Here is a 20,444-nt window from a genome sequence, read left to right as displayed (position 1 = left end):
CAATGTCATCTTATTATTTGTACATTCCTCCCCCACATATAACCTCATAAATCCCAATGCCAGAGCAATATTTCACAATTGCCATTTTTCTAGACATTTGTTCAATTTTATGCCACAAATGTGCTCAAATATCCAGAAACAAATTTAACATTTGGGAGATGTTAATTTGTTCTGTTTGGATTTGTTGTCTGACTCCCCCCAAAAATTTCATTGCATCATGAATCTTCACGTTTCACATTTCATCTGGAGCCTGTAATCCTGCAAGTTATACCAGCATAACAATAATAATAACAATAACAGACACTAGTATAATTCAATTCAATTTCATTCTGAAATTCTTACCTTATCAAGGTATCATCATCCACAATGACTAACCAAGGCATCTTAGCAGGACTATGATTTAAAAATCTTTCCAAAATGGCAAAAGTCTTTCCACAATGACCTAGAATGTAACAAAAGAAAAAGAAAAGAAACTGGGAAGTGGTTATTAAGTAAAAGCTCAGATATGTATCTAAATAAGGTATGTCCTGTTATGTTATGGGTCAATCAGCTTCGTAACAATTAATTAGAACATCTAAAACAGGACTAGAATCTGGACACAGAATCTGCTTGACTGGCTGCCCTTAATGTAACAGCAATTTAAGAAGGGAGCAATCCTTGGCCATCTACTCTGCAGCACAGATCATTCTGCTATAATTTATCCATAAAAATGCTAACTTGGGACAGTGTTTTCATCTGTTTGATGCAATTAGAGCAAAGCTCTTTTTAAACAACCAAGCCCAGCATCCAAATTTTCAAAAATAGGCTGAACATTTTAACTTAATTGCCATGCCTATGCTGGCCTTCACGGTCAGAAAAATAAATGAAAACTAATGTGAAAGCTTCAGTATGACTGCCTTTCCTCGCTGTAATGTAGACAAACGTCTAGTCTATAGGGGGGCTCTGCTCCGATATTTGACCATTCCTGCTCAACCCAATCCCACATGACAGAAGGTAGAGAAACTGAGGCCACTTTTTGCATCTTAAGTATCATTTTTCAGGCTGCAACTTGAAGCCATATTAGCAATAAGCATTTCATTGTTACAGACATTCACGTGAAATACTTGTTACAACTTGTGAAAGGAATATCATATTAAAACCCACCTCTTTCTGTATTTGGTATTCCTATGTCAACAGTAGGTATTGAACTTTCTGCATAATCACTGTAGTATTCAATGAAAGTGGCTTCTCCTTCCCAGGTTTGCTTCACAATAGGTACTGAATTTAAAAAAAAATGAAGACATAGGCAGGAGAAACAAAATGACCGTTCGGAAATAATAATACTCATTTAGAATATATTGCCATGTCTTCATGCCAAGTTCAACTTAGTATATCCTTTTAGATGGTATCCTAGTCCTAGATCGCTTATGTGTGTGCAGTACTTAGGTTAATGAATTAGTTCTTATGCAGCACCTAAATGACGTGAATTTGAAACTGCTGTCCTAGTTGGTGGGATACGGCAGCCATAGCATATTGACTTGCAAAGTAATCCTGAGATTAGAAATCCTTGTTTGCACAGAAGAGTGTCCTTTAAATGTTAGCACCAAAAGAAAAAAAAAGGATGAAAAGGAAAGCATAAACACTATGATGAAAATGCTGGTGGCTGTAGAAATATCAAACCATGGATGCGGTTGCTCACGAACTGGGAGATTCAACAAGCTCTTATGTCAGGGCAAGGAATGTGTGTGCCATATTTTTGCTTTTCAAAAATTATTTTAAAAAATTCATTGTGAGTTGATCTAGAGAAAGCATATGACACAACAAATAGAAATGAATTGTGTTTGCATGATTATGCAGCTGAGGATTGGTTGCTTCATCTGATGGAGGTAAAGTAGGAGTTAGAATACACGAAGGAAAAGGGAAAGATTGTAAGGTTTGCAAAGAGTGTAAAACTGTGGTTGGATTTCTTCAGAAAGAGGTTACAGAGACAATAGGATCAATACATCTTTGTTGTGATTTGAAGGCAGAGAAAAATGCTGAAGGCAATTTCCTTCAGGAGTTTAAAAAGCAGCAGTAATGTACAAAATGGTATACGGATTCATTTTAATAGATCCTTTTTTGAAACTGCAAATTGCAGAAATAAGCATTAGATACTTGCAACAGCATAACTTTTTTGCTCTTCTTAAGTGGCTGCAGCAATTAGTAATATTCTGGTCACCATTCTTTGTCGTACTCAATGCTGTTGATCTAGCATAGCTTTGGAGCTTTGTAGTAGAAAATTAAAGAGAGCCTTAAGAAACATTCTTAGAAAGTGTAGTCTGAAAAAAAAATGACTTTGCTATAATTAAAACAAGTGATGAATGAAATAGTTGGGTACTGAGAAAATAAATTCTCTCATCACCCTAAAAAGACTACCAAAGAATAAAAGTAATGTCGGACACTCATTTATCATCTGTGTACATCACACTGATAAAACAGTTTACAGAGACAATAGGATCAATATATCTTTGTTGTGATTTGAAGGCAGAGAAAAATGCTGAAGGCAATTTCCTTCAAACAAGGACATCAGATTAATTTACCATATAGCCTACCAAACTAGTCACTGTTTGACATAGAAGGAATGCAAAAAATAGAGGACAGTTGTGATGAAAGGAAAATTCTTCATGCTTCAAAGAGCTGTGGTTAGAAGAGAAAGAAGCAGCCATGGATGCTTCATGTGGGCCAAAATCTTCACTTCCAACAAAACTCTGGTTAAAATTAAATAGTTAACATTTATATAAGATGTATATGTTTTTAAAACACAATACTGTATGCAAAGGTGTCTATGGAGATTCTCAATCATTCATGTCATGGTTGTCCCAAAAGTGCTTTTCAAAAGGTAACTGGACTTCATTTGTTTTTTTCTTTGAAAACATTTCACTTCTTATCCAAACAGCTTCTTCAGTTCTGAAATAAAGAAGCTTCTTGGATGAGAAGCAAAACATTTTCAAGGAAAAAAATCAATAAAGTCCAGTTGCCTTTTGAAAAGCACCTTTAGGATGCAAAATTTACTTCAACACATACACTGCTCAAAAAAATAAAGGGAACACTTAAACAACACAATGTAACTCCAAGTCAATCACACTTCTGTGAAATCAAACTGTCCACTTAGGTAGCAACACTGATTGACAATCAATTTCACATGCTGTTGTGCAAATAGAATAGACAACAGATGGAAAGCATAGGCAGTTAGCAAGACATCCCCAATAAAGGTTCTGGTTCTGCAGGTGGTGATCACAGACCACTTCTCAGTTCCTATGCTTTCTGGCTGATGGTTTGGTCACTTTTGAATGCTGGCGGTGCTTTGACTCTAGTGGTAGCATGAGACGGAGTCTACAACCCACACAAGTGGCTCAGGTAGTGCAGTTCATCCAGGATGGCACATCAATGCGAGCTGTGGCAAGGTTTGCTGTGTCTGTCAGCGTAGTGTCCAGAGCATGGAGGTGCTACCAGGAGACAGGCCAGTACATCAGGAGACGTGGAGGAGGCCGTAGGAGGGCAACAACCCAGCATCAGGACCGCTACCTCCGCCTTTGTGCAAGGAGGGACAGGAGGAGCACTGCCAGAGCCCTGCAAAATGACCTCCAGTGGGCCACAAATGTGCATGTGGCTGCTCAAACGGTCAGAAACAGACTCCATGAGGGTGGTATGAGGGCCCGACCTCCACAGGTGGGGGTTGTGCTTACAGCCCAACACCGTGCAGGACGTTTGACATTTGCCAGAGAACACCAAGATTGGCAAATTCGCCACTGGCGCCCTGTGCTCTTCACAGATGAAAGCAGGTTCACACTAGGCACATGTGAGAGACGTGACAGGGTCTGGAGACGCCGTGGAGAATGTTCTGCTGCCTGCAACATCCTCCAGCATGACCGGTTTGGTAGTGGGTCAGTAATGGTATGGGGTGGCATTTCTTTAGGGGGCTGCACAGCCCTCCATGTGCTCGCCAGAGGTAGCCTGACTGCCATTAGGTATCGAGATGAGACCCTCAGACCCCTTGTGAGACCATATGTTGGTGCGGTTGGCCCTGGGTTCCTCCTAATGCATGACAATGCTAGACCTCATGTGGCTGGAGTGTATCAGCAGTTCCTGCAAGACAAAGGCATTGATACTATGGACTGGCCCGCCCGTTCCCCAGACCTGAATCCAATTGAGCACATCTGGGACATCATATCTCGCTCCATCCACCAATGCCACGTTGCACCACAGACTGCCCAGGAGTTGGGGGATGCTTTAGTCCAGGTGTGGGAGGAGATCCCTCAGGAGACCATCCGCCACCTCATCAGGAGCATGCCCAACGCGTTGTAGGGAGGTCATACAGGCACGTGGAGGCCACACACACTACTGAGCCTCATTTTGACTTGTTTGAAGGACATTACATCAAAATTGGATCAGCCTGTAGTGTTTTTTTCCACTTTAATTTTGAGTGTAACTCCAAATCCAGACCTCCATGGGTTGCTAAATTTGATTTCCATTGATAATTTTTGTGTGATTTTGTTGTCAGCACATTCATCTATGTAATGAACGAAGTATCTAATAAGAATATTTCATTCATTCAGATCCAGGATGTCTTATTTTTGTGTTCCCTTTATTTTTTTGAGCAGTGTACATTAAAATATACTTCAACTAAAATATACCATCACTGGTTAATAATTTATCCTATCACCCACCATTAGAGATAGGCTGCTATTGCTTTGATCAGAATGTCAATAAGAATCACATAATTACAAAAATGATTTGAGTGAAATGTGTGTCAATTCATGGCTTTCATTTTTAGGAATACACTAGATTCTCAGTCGTATCCAAAGCATCTAAAAAAGAAAAAAGAAAACTCTCCAATAGATTGTAAGCTGCCCAGAGTCATGTGATAGCAAGATGGATGGAAAATAAATTTAATAAATAAATAAATAAATGAATGAATTATTGTATGCACATATTTAATAAATAAATATTTCATTGATTTGTTAGATTTATACCCCATCTTTTTTTTCAGAAGCTCCAGATATGTTTTGTTTTGAAAACTGTGGATTTGTACCTTCAATGTAAATTTCCATTTCCTTCCTTACCTCTCTTCTGACTAATTTTCTCCCAAGTGCTTTTCTACTATATGTGAAAAGTTCAAAAAGGGAATTTGCTAACCAAAAAGGCTAGCTATACTTTTCAAGATGTTATATAAATTAATAAAAACAGCTTCAGAAAAAAATGTAAATATATTCTTAATTCCAGAACTTACTTCTGTCTCCATGGAATTTCCTGCATGTTTTTACAGCAATAAAGATATCCGTTTTCTTCACAGGATCACCCTAAAAATAAAATACCATCTCCATATATTTTTCAATTTAAACAGTTTTCAATTTATATTGATAATTATAGAAAGAACTATAGAAAAACATAATTCCATTCTCCACAACATATTAAAAATACATTTCTGTATCTGAAAATGTAAACAATTTAAATAATCAAATGTTGCCTGGCAGCACTTGCCACTTAAACTATAATATAATTCAGATTGCAGTCATGACTAGTGATAAATAAGAAAAAGGAACAATCTAACTACAGCAGTGAATGAGTACTATACTAAGATTAGTTTGATTGAATCCTATTGATTTTAATATAAGGGAGTTAAGCAGGTCATGCATATCTCATTAATTTTGGCTAGATCACATTTTCTTAGGATTCTGCTAGAACCTTTTTCCTGTAATCAAGTCAAATATTTATAAACATATACAAATACAAACATACGCAAACATATCTGCAACATTAGCTATGTTTTTATGGCCATAAATAATTAATTTCAGGATCTAAGCAGCAAATGGTTTTTATAAGGATTCCTGGTAGCTTCTAGAAATGGCAGTCCAGTTTTTACAAGCATTTGGTCAAATGTTTTTTTCTTCTTCTTCATGCAAGTATCAGACACTTGGTAAAACCATAAATGTATAAAAGTTAGAAACTAACGGGGGGAGGACCATGAATGGAGAAACACCTCAAAAAATATAACACAATAGCTGCACAAAATATCTGCTAAGATAAAATCAGAAAACCAAATTGGAAGGAGAGTAGAATGAATGTGTATTAACTGAACAATCATAGTTTCCTTAAATTTTAATATTAAGCTTAAGAAAATGAATGCACTTTCAAAATCAAAAAGCTAACACACCATTTTCAAAATAATACAGATAGTCCTCATTTAACAACCCTAACTGGGATCTGCGACTCTGCTAAGCTAAGCTGTTACTAAGGGGGAAATCATGTGACTCTGACTGTGCTTTCTGGCTGGCAAAAGAAAAGACTAGCCAATTTCACAAGTTTGGCTTTGGTTTGCCTCCTAATCATTTACCCCATTCCCTTTTGGAATGCTCCACTGCCTGCTTACTGTCTCTTATACACACCAAAAACCAGGTGATTGCTTTGTAGCCTGGGGCTGGAAGCAAATTCATGCTATGCATACAGTTTACAGTAGTTTCTTGAAGTCGATTTCTCTCTAAGCTCTCCTCTATCTGAGAGGAGATGGGTTAAAAAACAAGCAAGCAATTTCTGCAGGCAGCCTCTCCTTCGCCTGACCCTTTCTTGCTGTCAATGCAATCACATTGCTCTCAATGCGTAGAAGAGCAAATAGCTTATTTTCTTGAAATCCCTTTCTCTTCAATAAATCTGCCCTGCAAAGAGGGGGGAGAAAAAAACACAGGTCAAACAGAAGAAAACGCTATGGACAGTAAAGGTGATCACTGACTGAGAGATACTGAAAAGATTGTAAATTATTGTAAATGGTCTGTAAAGTTATTTTTTCAGTATTGTCGTAACTTTGAATGATTGCTGAATGAATGGCCAATAAGCAAGGACTACCTGTATGGCTCTGTTGTGAAAACTCAAATGAAAGTTAAAAAGTTTGCAAAATAAGTGAAGAAAGATCAGACTACCCAGTAATTGCAGTTATCTCACACACAAATAAAACAGTGCACAGAATTTTGCAATCCAACTTCAACAACCCATGGAAAGAGAACTGCCTGATGTATCAGCTGGATTTAGAAGGGTCAGGAACCCTTGAGATCATTTTACTAGCATCTAATGAATAATGGAAAAGGCAAGCAAATTCTAAAAATGTCTAATTTGGTTTTGACTATGTAGGCCACGCAGCAAGTTATGGGTATCTCTTAAAAACATCTCATCTTCCTTTTGAAGAAGGACTAAGCAATTCAACATTGGCACAAAGTGCATCAGGATTATCTATTGTCATTTTCTTTAACTTATATGCAGAATGTATCGTGAGAAATTAAACTCAAATACTTTGGCCACCTAATGAGAAGGAAGGACTCACTGGAGAAGAGCCTAATGCTGGGAACAGCTGAGGGAAAAAGAAGAAAGGGACAGCAGAGAATGAGGTGGCTGGATGGAGTCACTGAAGCAGTCAGCGTGAGCTTAAATGGACTCCGGGCAATGGTAGAGGACAGGAAGGCCTGGAGGAACGTTGTCCATGGGGTCGCGATGGGTTGGACACGACTTCACAACTAACAACAACATCATCATCATGAGAAATGCAGGAATAAAAGAAGTAATATTTAGAATTAATGTAAAATTGTTTGGAGCAAGTTTCCTCAGATATGTTCGTGATATATTATGATGGTAGAAGAATCCCTTGTTGAAGATGAAGAAAGGGAAAAATCCTATCTGACTGCTGCTCAACATTAACAAGAAATGAAATTATATCAGAAATTCTTGGGTCTGATAGTACTTTTTCTGATTAATGCATTTTATTTAAAAGCTTCCTTGAACTACAGCTTACTTCATCAGATGCTTTTTAATCAAATTCCTTAATCACAGCTCTCCTATTACGCCTAAAATTACAGTATGTCAATAGTTAATGGCAGAGAAAAAAATTGAACTACCATAATGTACAAGAAAAGGAAGACCTTTTCTTCCCAAGCTGAAAAATTCATAAAATTAGTCACTTTAGTCATGAAACAGGAGGTAACCACTATTTGGTGAAAGACTATCACAAGCCTATACGACATACCAAAATGGAAACACTTGCTACTGACATCCAAGTTACATGTTGTCAAAGTTGTTGCTATAGGTTATTATAGATGACTGCTGCAAAGGCTTAACAAAGAAAATGATTCCTTTGAGTTGTGGTGCTGGAGAAAATTGCAATAATTTGGACTGGAATAAGAACAAATCACCTAGAATTAGATGAAGTGAAACCAGGATGCTAAAAGCAAGCATTAATAATGCGCCTAACCATTAAATTTTCTGGACACATAATACAACAGCAAGTCATTGGAAAAGATTCTACTGTTTGGACAAATCAAAAGCACTGGAAAAGAAGCCAACCGACAATAAGATGGTTACATGACACAAGTATGATCTTACAAGAACACAAAGAAGCAGTTATTGACCCATAGTCCTGTACAGCGATGATCACCAAGAGTCAGAAGCAATTGAAAAATAGATTGAAATAAAAATAAAAATATCTAAGCTCACTGGTGATTACTATAATAACAGCTTTGAACATTCTAAATGTTTTACATAAATTATTTTATAATTCTTTCAGCTATGTGACAGCATTGGCTATTGCCATATTGCAGATCCCAGCAATATTAGCCCTATGTAGCAAATCACAACGAAGGGATTATGGATGAGGGTCAAAGAAAATGGATTGTCTGCTTGTTGTATCCAATCCTACATTTTCCCATTTTCAAATAGCAATAGCGCTTGCATTTATATACCGCTTCATAGTGCCTTACAGACCTCTCTCAGCGGTTTACAGAGTCAGCATATTGGCCCCAACAATCTAGGTGAAATCTAGCAATAACCATTCTTTTCTGAATTTGTAAAACAAAAAATGTGGTTCAGTACAATGGGAGATGTTAAACCCGAGGTGAGTCAGTTTGATGTAGTGGTTAAAGTATCAGGCTAGAAACCCCAAAACTGTGAATTCTAGTCCCACATTCGGTAGAAAGCCAGCTAGGTGACCTTGTGAGGGCCACTCTCTCAACCTTGGGTAGAAGGGAAAACCCTTGCAAGAAAACTGCAAGGACTAGACCAGGCAAATACCAGGAATAAAAAACTGATCTGAACGCACCAACAAACAAACCAACCCCTGAGATGGGTGACATCTTGGAACTGGCCCCCTCTCCCTTTCTCAATTTCAACTTGAAGAACCATTTTCTACTCTGCAATGCCCCTTTTCTTCTTTCTCCATGAAAAACAGAAGTAGATGACATTGTAAATAAGCACATATAGGATCTGGCTCTAAGATTCCTTTATCATTATTTAACTCAAAATGCTGGGATTATAAAGGACATACCAGAGTTTTTCTTAATACAAAAGACAAGTTTGCAGTCGCAGTATTAACAAACAGTGCAGGTTTCAAACTGCTTTCTCTCCCTCTTTGCATGAAATGGCATTTAGATTTAGTGAATCAAGGAAATCTTTCAAATGTCTTGAGGGGGAAAAAAAAACCCAATCTATTTGTATATGTGAAGAAAAGTGAGAATCTAAGAAAACAAATTCTGCAGTTTTCTAGCCTATTTGGGAAAATGACTCCCTTTAAAAGCAAATGCCAACTTTGGAATGGATTGAAAAAAATAAATCAGATTTCCTTGCACAATTACAAGGGAAATCAAGAAATGATGAAACTGACTATAAAAACCAGATTGATAATGTTTCCCACTTCCATTTTAATTATGTTTTCTGAAGTTACCTTTGTTATCAGGCATTTTCTTTGTATCAAAGCCAATAATAGAGAAAGAGAGGGAGAGAGAAAGACAAAGACAGAGAGCGATAGAGAGAGATATGCTGAAAAGGCAGTGAAAAGCACCTACTTTCCCAGCTTCAGGCATGAGCAAAAGGAAGCAGTAACATTATCTATTTAATTAAGCTACAATTGCTGCATGGATAGAAGTTACAAGTTAAATGCTCAAAACAGATTCATCCGGAAGTATGGAAAGTCTATGAAAATGTCCCTTTTACTGTTCATAAAGCTAAGGTCCCTTTACTTTTACAGCAGAAGAGTAAAAGTTGGTCATGCCCTCTATTTGCACATAACCAGTGACAAATTTCATTATAAATAGACATATTTCTTTTTCTTCATTTCTTTTTCTTTCAATTTTATCAAAATGTTTATACCTGCAAAGTTCTTCATTTGTAAAGTTCTAAAAAGATACATATGGGATAGAATAGAATACTATCTCTACATTCTCTATCAGGAGAAGCAATCAGGAAGTACTTACACACTGTGGGAGGAAATTAGTGAATGTAGTGGCACAGGTAACACCATTAGGAGAGTTTAAGTCTTCTGTACAGAATTCAGGCACCGGTGTGAGTTGTGGTCCATTCCCTTTCTCCCAGATATATAATGCAATCTTTCAAAATATAATCCATATATAAGTAGATATGCATTATCTATATACATTATCAGAGAATTACACTTACAGTTATTACTTTATCAACTTTCCAAGAAATGTTATATAAATCTTTGATGTTCCCTAGAGATTTTCTAAGAAACCTAAAAAAATGGAAAGCAGAATAAAGGCAGTTTTCTTCTTAATTAAAATAAAAATCAATCAAATGAAAATGATACATTTCCATCACAAAGATGAAAAGTTCAAGCACATAATCCTGCAGGCAATCCTAGCATCTCCAATAAGGCCTGGAAATACCATGCTATGGTTGATGAGCCATTCTAGTGGCTCTAGAACAACATTTTCCAAACTTGGCAACATGGTGGCTGGGGAATTCTGGGAGTTGAAGTCCACACAATTTAAAAATTACCAAGTTTGAAAAACACTGCTTTAGATGCTGCAATATGATAGGTAGAGCTATGGTCCGAACTGCAATAAGGCAACTTATATTCCTCACAAGAGACTTCAGCAAGAAGTGATTAAAAAAAATACAGATGAGAATATAACATTTATAATCATCTCAGACACAAGTTGGAATTAGAAGAAATAATGTATGACATGTTCCTTAGGTGTTGCTATTGAGCATGCCCAGAAATAATATTTTCTTTGGACCTCTTTCCCTGACAATTGTTTGTTTCTCTGAGATGTGGAAAGGGAAAACTAGGAGGGTTGAGGAGAGCCAAATCAATAAGACCGAGCACATAATGCTTTGCCTGACCTATGAAACATCATTTCAATAGAGGTCAGACTGGCCCTCACCTTGCTAGTCTTCCAGAAATATATACAATATAATCTAAATAGTTATATTGTACATGAATTAACTGTGCTGACTATTGTGTTGACTATACGGTATGGTTTTATTTGTTGTAATGTTTGCATGCTTTTTCCCACTGCTATTGTTTGGTTTTAATCTTGAAGACCACCCAGAGTCACATATATAAGATGGGTGGAGGAAGGAAGGAAAGAAGGAAGAAAGAAAAAGGAAGAAAGAAAGAAAGAAAAAAGTGTTTTCAAACTAGGGAGCCTGTATCTCATATTCCTTTATTTGCAAATTTGCCCTTTTACTAATTTTACTACACATATTACGAAGTTACCTCATAAAACAGCACATACGCTCAGTGAATATTGTTTATTCCCAAGTGGAGAAGATGACAACACAAATTAAAAATAAGTTTAGTCAGGACTGACAAGAACAGATGGCAGGGAGGGTTACAAAGGGCACAATTGTGTTTGTTTCTCTGTAGCTACTTTTAACATTCAAATACATTTGGCAAACAATCAAATAATAAAAGTAAGAGACGTACTTTAAAATCATGTTTATACTGAAAGTAGAATGATTTACTATTTCTTAATGTAATATAAAACATGCAGCATTTTGAAAAATAATTAATGATTCAAATGCAACTTGACATTGGTGAAGAATTGGATTAGGTTATAATGCAGTAGGAGCCTGCCATTTCAGATTATTTTCAGAAACACTTTCTTTTTCTTTAAAAAAAGAAACTTTGAAAAGAATAACTTTAAAGACATCCATAATACAGTCAGCGTCTGCCAGGAAAAATATGAATATAATAAAATATAGATTAATGTATTTTTCTTAATTAAAATACATTAAAAATAATTATATTCTATCCAAGGCCATAGAGTACTGAACATAAATAAGGAAAATATGACTTGAGGCGTCAAATATTTTTCAATGCTTTGTATTGAGTCAGAGTAAATCACAATTCTTTTTACTTTAATAACACTATTATGACCATAAAGGAAGAACAGGTAGTAATGTTTGAATGTATATCTCATGAATAAATTCAACTTGTATTCTTGAAAAAAAAAAAGAATTTTCAATGGCTCTCACAAACTTCTACAATCTCTACACTGTTAAATATATAAAACAGGATGTATAAGAAAAAGAAAGATCTAAATGCTGGTAGGTTGTTTTTCAGAAATATTTCTTATTTTCAAAGATCATCTCCTTCCCTTCAGGATGGAATTCTCACTGCATAAGAGGCAGTTGCAGAGACTGCTGGCATTGGAATTACCATTGCTGAACACTGAACATTTCTATGCTGAAGTGGATGAGGTTAAGATTTTGAGGAAGCTTCTGACGAAAATCAAAGAATCATAAAATGAAAGGATTCACATGTGCAGAGTTTGAGCTAACTACTTTGTTATGTTCTGCCTATAGTACAGAAATCTTCCCAGTTGGATAGCTTGCTCCTGGGAACAATTAGATAAGGCCCCAAGAAACTTGGGGGAGAGGAGGGGAGAGACCTTAACCCTTTTGCTGTTGCACACTGACTCCAGGCTACTGGTAGCTCCACATTTGATCCCTTCTCCCTGCCAAGGTAGATGCTTTCCAACACAACTTCATCAATTATATATTCTCTGTTGATTTATATAAAATCAAGAAGATTACACTTTGCCTCTTCCACTACCCTTACAAGGAGAATATAGAAAAGTAAGCTGGAAATTTCCTGAAATAACGATGCTTGGCAGAGTTTGCCTCACAATTATAAGTCAGTAATTAATTGTTCTTGGCATCACTACTTGAAACCTGTTTGAAAGATCTAAGTTTGCTTGTGGAAAGTTTAATCCACATTGTCTTTTTACTTGGGCAAGTAATAGCAGACATAAACAACAATGCAATTTTTATACATTCTTCTACTTGTTTTAATTAGATGTTCTTGACAGGTTCATTTCCTTGAATTTCTGAACAGGTGTGAATATTTTTAATATTTAGTTCATCTCCTCCTCCCTTTCATTTGCTTCTGTTCTTTTTGAACAAATTATATCCTTCAGCTGCTGAACTGTAATCCTCAGAGACAACCCACTGAGTTTTTCGTACTTTTACTAAATCAGATACATCTTCCTATACTAACATCTCAAAACCATCTTTTTTATTTGTCATAAGTTGAAAACAATAGACAATGAAGATCATGAATTTTATAAGCTTTTTTAATTTGAAGGTTGAGTTCTTTAATAGGGCCTCCATTACATTAACACTCCCATTTCCTTCTGCACTGCATAAATTGCTTAGGATTCCATCTACAGCCTTCCTGTTGAAGCTCATCATGGTTTCAGAAAACATAGTTTTATTAGACTTTTATAATCTTATGCCACATTCAAAGGGTAAAACGTGATTTATTACATGCATAAGCAGCCATTCAATCCTGGGAAAAGGTGCAATTGCTTCTGGTGTTCCTGACAGGAGCAACATGTACCGTATATCCGCTTATATACCAAATCACTCTTTGCTCTTCAAATCCAAATTTCTGCACACTCCTAGTCCTTAAAACTGTATCTCCTGTATCTAAACCAATTCATAAATTGTTCAACAGCATTCTTCTTTCCTATCCTTTTTGCGTGAACTTGAAAGATGGATGGGAATACCACCTTAGGCTCCTGGTTCTTGATCTTTCTTCTTCATTAGATATTTTAGATACTCCTGGCAATATCATTTGTCCCCACATGGATAAGTAGGGAGAGATAATTGAAAGTTGTTCTGTCCCATCAATAATCTGCGCTTCTAGCAGACAGCACACTTCATGAGTCCATGGATCTTGTTAGTTTCTCACCTGCAGCAGTGAGTTGTCAATTATAGTCATTCATTTGTCTTCTTGCAGATGATATGACATGGTTTCACCTTTAAAAAACTCATGAATAAAGCAGTATGTCGATAAGAGTTACTGAATGGCATCCTGCAGAGGACAGAGACTATGAAAACACAGTATTCATAATCCCTTTACTTGCTACTTGCAATTATTCTTAGCTAATGTATTTTTAATACAAAATTCTATAAAGTGGGGTTGTAAACCTCACCTACTTTTAGACTTGCTTTTGCCTCTGGCATTGATCAATAAACTAATTTATACTACAGCAAAGATGTATGGGTCTCCAGGTGAAAAAAAAACCCAGCTATTCTCTTACAATAATGTGATTTTGCTACATAAGGTTGCTACCAGAGATGAGATTACTGATACTCTATGTTATCTGAATTTTATTACTGTACATAATGAACAAAAATACAAATATAACTTCTTTGTATTGATTGGAACCTGCTTATATGAAGTAAATCATGTTCAAGTGAATCATAAAGGGCTTACCTCATGTTTTAAATCTATTGTAAAATCTGACTTTAAAGGCTCATTCTTCAGTCTTCTTGCAAGCCTAAGCAATAAGAATAATAAAAACATAATACCGATATGTGGAAAAACATCGAACTTTTAAAACAAAGTTATCAACCATTACATAGTAATTCTGTAACCCTACCTTAGATGATGACATATAGTGTATAATTTCCAATTTTAAAACTGATGAAATATCAATGACTATTTGATAGAATCTGGCCATGGTTAAAAAAAACAATCTGTGATTCATGCAACAGAGAATACAATGCTTAGAATATAGAGAATGCCTACTCTGTTCCAATAATAGTGGAGAACTTCTATTTCTTTGCCCTCATGGCAGCCAAAGTAGCTACCAAGATGAACCTTCCTTGGAGGTCAAAAACAGACACTGCATGGCACTTTGAAGTAAAGACAGCTATATTGATATATTACTTTGTTCAGTTGTTGGGTGCAACTATTTTCAGCTTTAATACAGTATATGGGCAGTACAGCTGACCAAGACAGCCAGTTTGGTGTAGTGGTTATAAGATCAGGCTACAAATCAGTAGCCTGTGAGCGTTAGTTTTGTTTAAGCACAAAGCCAACCAGGTGACCTTGGACTAGTCACTCTCTCTCAGCCCTAGCAAAGAGGCAATGGCAAACCATCTTGCCAAGAAAACAGCAGGGACTGGTGTTAACAGTTGGCAAGTGTCAACTAACACAAAGGGAATGTTCTCTCCCTCTTCCTCTCTCTCTCTCTCTCACACACACACACCCCTGGCTGAGTTTTTGATTCTTGCCATTAAAAAATAGCAGATTATATGATGGCAGAGATAGTTTGTCTTTCTCAAAAGCACTGTTGCCAACAAACTTGAAAAATGCGTTTAACCCATAAGGGCCTAAGATTCTTAGTTGTTAATAATATTTCTTTTTCAGGTAGGCAGGGAATATTCAAAACCTCAGGTAAATACCTTTTCTGTAAGTCAGCCTTTCCAACCTGGCACTATTTAATTCTTGGACTCCAACTGCTAGAATTCCCATTTCCTCATGCCCACTAGGAATTCTGAGAGTTGCAGTCCCAACATAACTGAAGATAATCTGCAAGCAGGTTATCCAGAAAAACAGATGAGAACAATCTTCCCAAATAATCACAACTGCCAAAGCACCAGAGTTGGAGATTATGAAACATGTTTTATAAAAAAGCTCAGTTTTGTGTATTTCACTGCAAATATTTAATCTTTCAATCCTGTGAGGCAAGATTGTTATTGCTAGTAGCATATAACCTATCTTGAAAACCTGTCTAAACAATTGTCCTGCTCAGTTTATGTATAACATTATGTTTAACATAAAGCAGGATTGTTCCTTCTCATATTCCCCGAATCCCTGGCCTGAGTGTCTCTTTTGCAACAGTTCTTTTTCCTCCTATTATTAAAATAGTAATATATTAACTAATATTGGTAATATTCAATTTAATATGAAAATATATTTATATATTTCATTTTATAGAATTTATATTTATATAAAATTATATATCTATCACTTTGATATGCATTCTTTGTCCAATATTACTTCTCTTTTAGCTTTGTACTTTTTATAGTTTTAATTTTTTAAATAATATTTTAATAATAATAATAATAATATAATAATAATAATAATAATATAATACTAATAATACTAATAATATAATACTACTAATACTAATAATAATAATAAGGAGGAGGAGGATGATGCATATATTGTGTTATAACCAACCAGAATCACTTGTTTGCGAGATGAGCGGCCATATAAATTTGAATAAATACATTCTACTCAATATGTTTTATTTATCTGTGAGCATTTCTTATTAGAGTGTTTGATTTAGTTCTTCACTTCCATTGCTTTGCATTTTATTATGTATCAGATTATTTGAATCATCTTTCATCCTGGATTTTGTACCGAAACATCCCTGGTGTAATGTAAGCAGGTTCTCAATCCAGCTAGAATCCTGAGATTTGATATGGATATGCCTCTGGTTGCCTGACAGAACGCCTCTATTGAATATAGACTTTAACATGAGTATAGCAATCTTGCTATGTTGATTTAGAGTTGGGCATCAGAGGAACACTACTATAGAAATTCTGAATTTGACTTCAACCTATGCTACTGTATTGTACTGTTTTTCAACATTTACATGTTGTGATCTTGTCAATATTGTGGTAACATCAGTCTCTTAATTCTCTTTGGACCATTTTCCAATGCTGAGTTGAAGTGTAGCCATCTTTTATTGATTCACATAAAACTACACTGGCACGAAATGTTCTGTTTCCGCTGCCTAATCTTAACTTGCGTCCATTGACTTTGTTCTGAGTCATGCCAAATAGTTTTCTCCTGGGCAATGTATAATAGTAACCTAAGTAATTTGCTGATTGTTTCAGCTTTGCTGCCTTCTCTTTTTCTTTAGCACATCACCAGCCAATAGGAAAGACATCTACCAAACCACGATACCGTAGCAGGGAAGAGGAAGGCCTGATTGTATGATCCTACCCATCATCTTTCGATTCCATCCTATGTCTAATGTTCCATTTTTACTGTAACCCAAGTTAAATGAAATTAAAAACAAATGATGGGCCAGTCATGAAGAGAGAAAATTCACAGGCAACATTTTTATTTAATATTGCTTTTTCCTTTTTGTATAAGGAACAAAAGCTAAGCTGCATTTTCCTGTTTTCTTTTCAGGATCCAATGGAACAGGGTATTGATCCTATCTTTTCACTTTTATGCTCTTTCAGCTTTCTGCTAAATTAGGCCACAAGGTCAAAGCACTTACAGTTCTGCTGTGCAAGTCGTGTAACACCTATTACACAATTTTACCAGTTCACTGTTTAAATTTACCAGTTGCTGATCACCTCCATAAACTTGCAAAAGATGTAGGTGTGTGATATATGTATGTATGTATGTATGTATGTATGTATGTATGTATGTATATATAACATCACATATTTGTGGAATAGTAGCTTATACAGTATATGAAGCTGGATTTTAAATGTTTTAAATGAGATAAAAGCTGTTATGTGATTAGAGATTCTCGGTACATTTTATATACATACACACCAAGGTGGAAAGACTTTTAATGTTTAACAGCATCACTTCTCCAAAGCATTCTAAAAACACCAACTATTCAATAAAAGAATTTATAATAAATTGCATCATGCAATCTTACTTTTTTACAAGTGGAATACTAAGTGCCCAGCCAGCAGCAAAATCTGGAAATTTAAAAACTGTAGGGTTTTCTGCAAAGGCATAATGGTGGATAATTGTGGATTCATCATCATGTAATGCTTTGCCTAAAAAAAATTCCTACGGGAGAACAGAAATATTATTGAATGTGCTTAGTGAATTTAACTTCACTAAGATCCTGAATATCTATTACATGGTCCACAGAACCTTATAAGACTGTAGTTTTCTCTATATGCTTATTCGGATGCACAAACGCACAGCGAGTAAAGGCATCCTTAATTGTATAATAAATCATACTAATGCTTCATCTATCAAACTTAAATATGTAAACCAATTATGAAGGTTTGGAAACTTGTGACCTTCCAGATATGGAGAAACCACAGTTCACTGCATCTTTCATCATTCGTTATGTTGATTAGAAGTTCTATTAGTGGTGGCATTTCAGCAAAATTAAAGTCTAGGTTTCCACAGGCAAAATTAACTAGCAGACAAAACTAACTTTTAACCAAGACATAAGAGAAATAACAAATAAGTCTTTAGCTTACTTAATATATTCATATATAACATCAAAAAAATCAATTTTTTAAAAGCATGTTTTGATGAACATCATATGGACTTGTGTAAAACAGATGGTTCCAACATCATTCTAAACCCAAAACAAAGGATAAGCTTAGCAGCTTTTATGCAAGTCAGACCATGGTGCAAGAATAGGTGAAGAAACAGTACATGCTAACTGCTATACTGATTTACAAAAAGCTAGTCAAAGATTTTTTAAAAAAACAAAGCACATTCCCCACCACCACCACCAAAGCACCCTAAAAATGCCTGTTTTGGGATAGGGAAAAACAGGAACACAAAAATCAGGTAAGAATAAAAATCCGTTAAAAGATTTTCCTCAATCCAATTGCTGAATTTCTCAAAGAGTACTTTTCTCTTTCTTTAAACACATCCTCTGAATGCTTATCACATTGTCCCCCTCCCCCCAAGAAAAACTAATTTCACTCAATATATTCTTCATGAGGACAGAAAATGTCAACAGAGTAACAGACACAAATTCTATTGTGTGTTTCTTCCACTTGTTTAGGGCTCATTTGTTTCCAAATGAAATATGTTTACTATGCTATGCAAATTCCTAGCCTTCAGCTACTTGCAAACTAAGTAACACTATATGAATAACTGTAACCTAGACTGCTAATTAATAGGTATTAATTTTATGAAAGAATATTTCCATGACCAAATGTAATTTTAGCCATAGATAAGAAACCACTCAGAAATAATACTTTCATGTGTGAATGCAAGATCTCCCAACATCTGTTTCTTATTAATAGTAAATGAACTAAGGTGAGAACCTTAACCAGTGCTCTTAAAATTATTCCTATCACTATATTGTTGATATATGTACATGTATAATTAGTATAATTATATAATTAATTAGAATGTCTTGTACTATTTTTTTACTAGTAGATGTAAAATAACTTGTAACTTTCTGTATTTCAGTTCTTTGTAAACACTTCTTTAAAAAAGTTTTCTATGCAATAATAGTTTTGATGTTTTTACTGAATAGAGCTTGATAATTGAGATTTAATTCTTACAATGTTGATATAAAACTGTAATTGCAATATAATGCAAGTGTCAGTATATAATTTATTATCATTAATTACACTGCTCTAAGTTTTAGGCATGATGCATGTTAAATAAGAAGAAAACTGTTCTTTCTCATCTATTATAATCATTGCTTTATCAAAGTGCAAACTAATTTAGTTTTTTATTCTTTTTCACAGTTTGTAGTACATTTTGGAGTCAAACATTTTAAAAAATCATTTTTAAAAAATATCACCTTAGATTTGTCATATCTTCTAAGCGTTTTCAGTAGTTTTACTATCTGTATTCTTGTATCCTCTTCACAGAAAAAAATCCATGAGGAGTTTTTGCTGTATGAAACAGAAAACCTGAAAGAAAAAAAGAATTTAATTTATTGCAAACATGGTTTAGAAAGAATTCTGTAACTCAAGTGTTTTTGCTGATATTGGGAAATATTTATATTAATAATTTTGCTCTGTTATGGACATTATATTATTTATTAAAACCAAATCAATATCGAGTCTTGGTGATTTACAAAACAGTAAAAAAAAAGGGGGCTACCACTGTCTGCAACGTTAAAATGTCTATGGTAAAGGTAAGTAATTTAAAGTAATGGATAACGAATCAAACTTACAGAAACGCAAGGACAAAATATAAAAGTGACATTGAGAAATACATAAAATTGGTCATCGAAGTTAAATGAAATAATAGTAACAAATCAATATGAACAACTCAAAGTGAAATAGAGTAAAATGGCAATAATGAAGAATTTACCAAATGTTCTTTGGAAAAGTTCATCTTCAGTAGCTTCAGGGATGTTAAAGAGATTACTGCTTTGTCCGAACTACACTTGGATATATAAGCTCATTCTAAAGAAAAAATATTGCTACTGCTGGTACTATTTTCACCCATTTTATGACAAATTATATTAATTGTTTGACATATGTATCTGAACAGCTCTAATGCCATCTCCTGCAAAGAATGCATTGTGCTGCTGACTGTTGTCCAAGTGACCAATTATTTCCTTGAAAATAAGTAGAATGTACTGCAGAGATGTTAAAAGTTATATGAGGCAGCCAGTCAGTTTCCATGGCATCAACTGTTCAACATTTTTATCAGTTAAGTT

General features: G+C 35.2%; 1 protein-coding gene and 1 long non-coding RNA gene across 2 annotated transcripts in view; one reads left to right on the top strand and one right to left on the bottom strand.

The window, feature by feature from the left end:
* Positions 1–17,155, top strand: part of LOC148130408 (uncharacterized) — a 44,949-nt gene extending 27,794 nt beyond the window's left edge. Inside the window, exon 4 of the long non-coding RNA XR_015749765.1 lies at positions 16,962–17,155. This is a non-coding gene — a long non-coding RNA (uncharacterized LOC148130408). The remainder of the gene's footprint in view (positions 1–16,961) is intronic.
* The window catches only part of B3GLCT (beta 3-glucosyltransferase), a 67,740-nt gene that overhangs the window by 17,656 nt on the left and 29,640 nt on the right, over positions 1–20,444 (bottom strand). The window contains exons 6-12 of the mRNA XM_026675026.2: positions 19,575–19,686; positions 17,721–17,857; positions 14,519–14,582; positions 10,245–10,376; positions 5,249–5,318; positions 1,144–1,257; positions 343–442 (exon numbers count right to left, since the gene is read on the bottom strand). Of these exons, the coding sequence (XP_026530811.2) occupies positions 343–442; positions 1,144–1,257; positions 5,249–5,318; positions 10,245–10,376; positions 14,519–14,582; positions 17,721–17,857; positions 19,575–19,686 (729 nt within the window). The remainder of the gene's footprint in view (positions 1–342; positions 443–1,143; positions 1,258–5,248; positions 5,319–10,244; positions 10,377–14,518; positions 14,583–17,720; positions 17,858–19,574; positions 19,687–20,444) is intronic.

Source organism: Notechis scutatus, chromosome 5 (assembly GCF_049901735.1).
Source record: "Notechis scutatus isolate UNSWTSFEM ecotype Mainland chromosome 5, rNotScu1.2, whole genome shotgun sequence".
Lineage (NCBI taxonomy): Eukaryota > Metazoa > Chordata > Lepidosauria > Squamata > Elapidae > Notechis > Notechis scutatus.
Note: the sequence above shows the minus strand (reverse complement) of the source record. Positions and strands in the feature narration are given on the sequence as shown.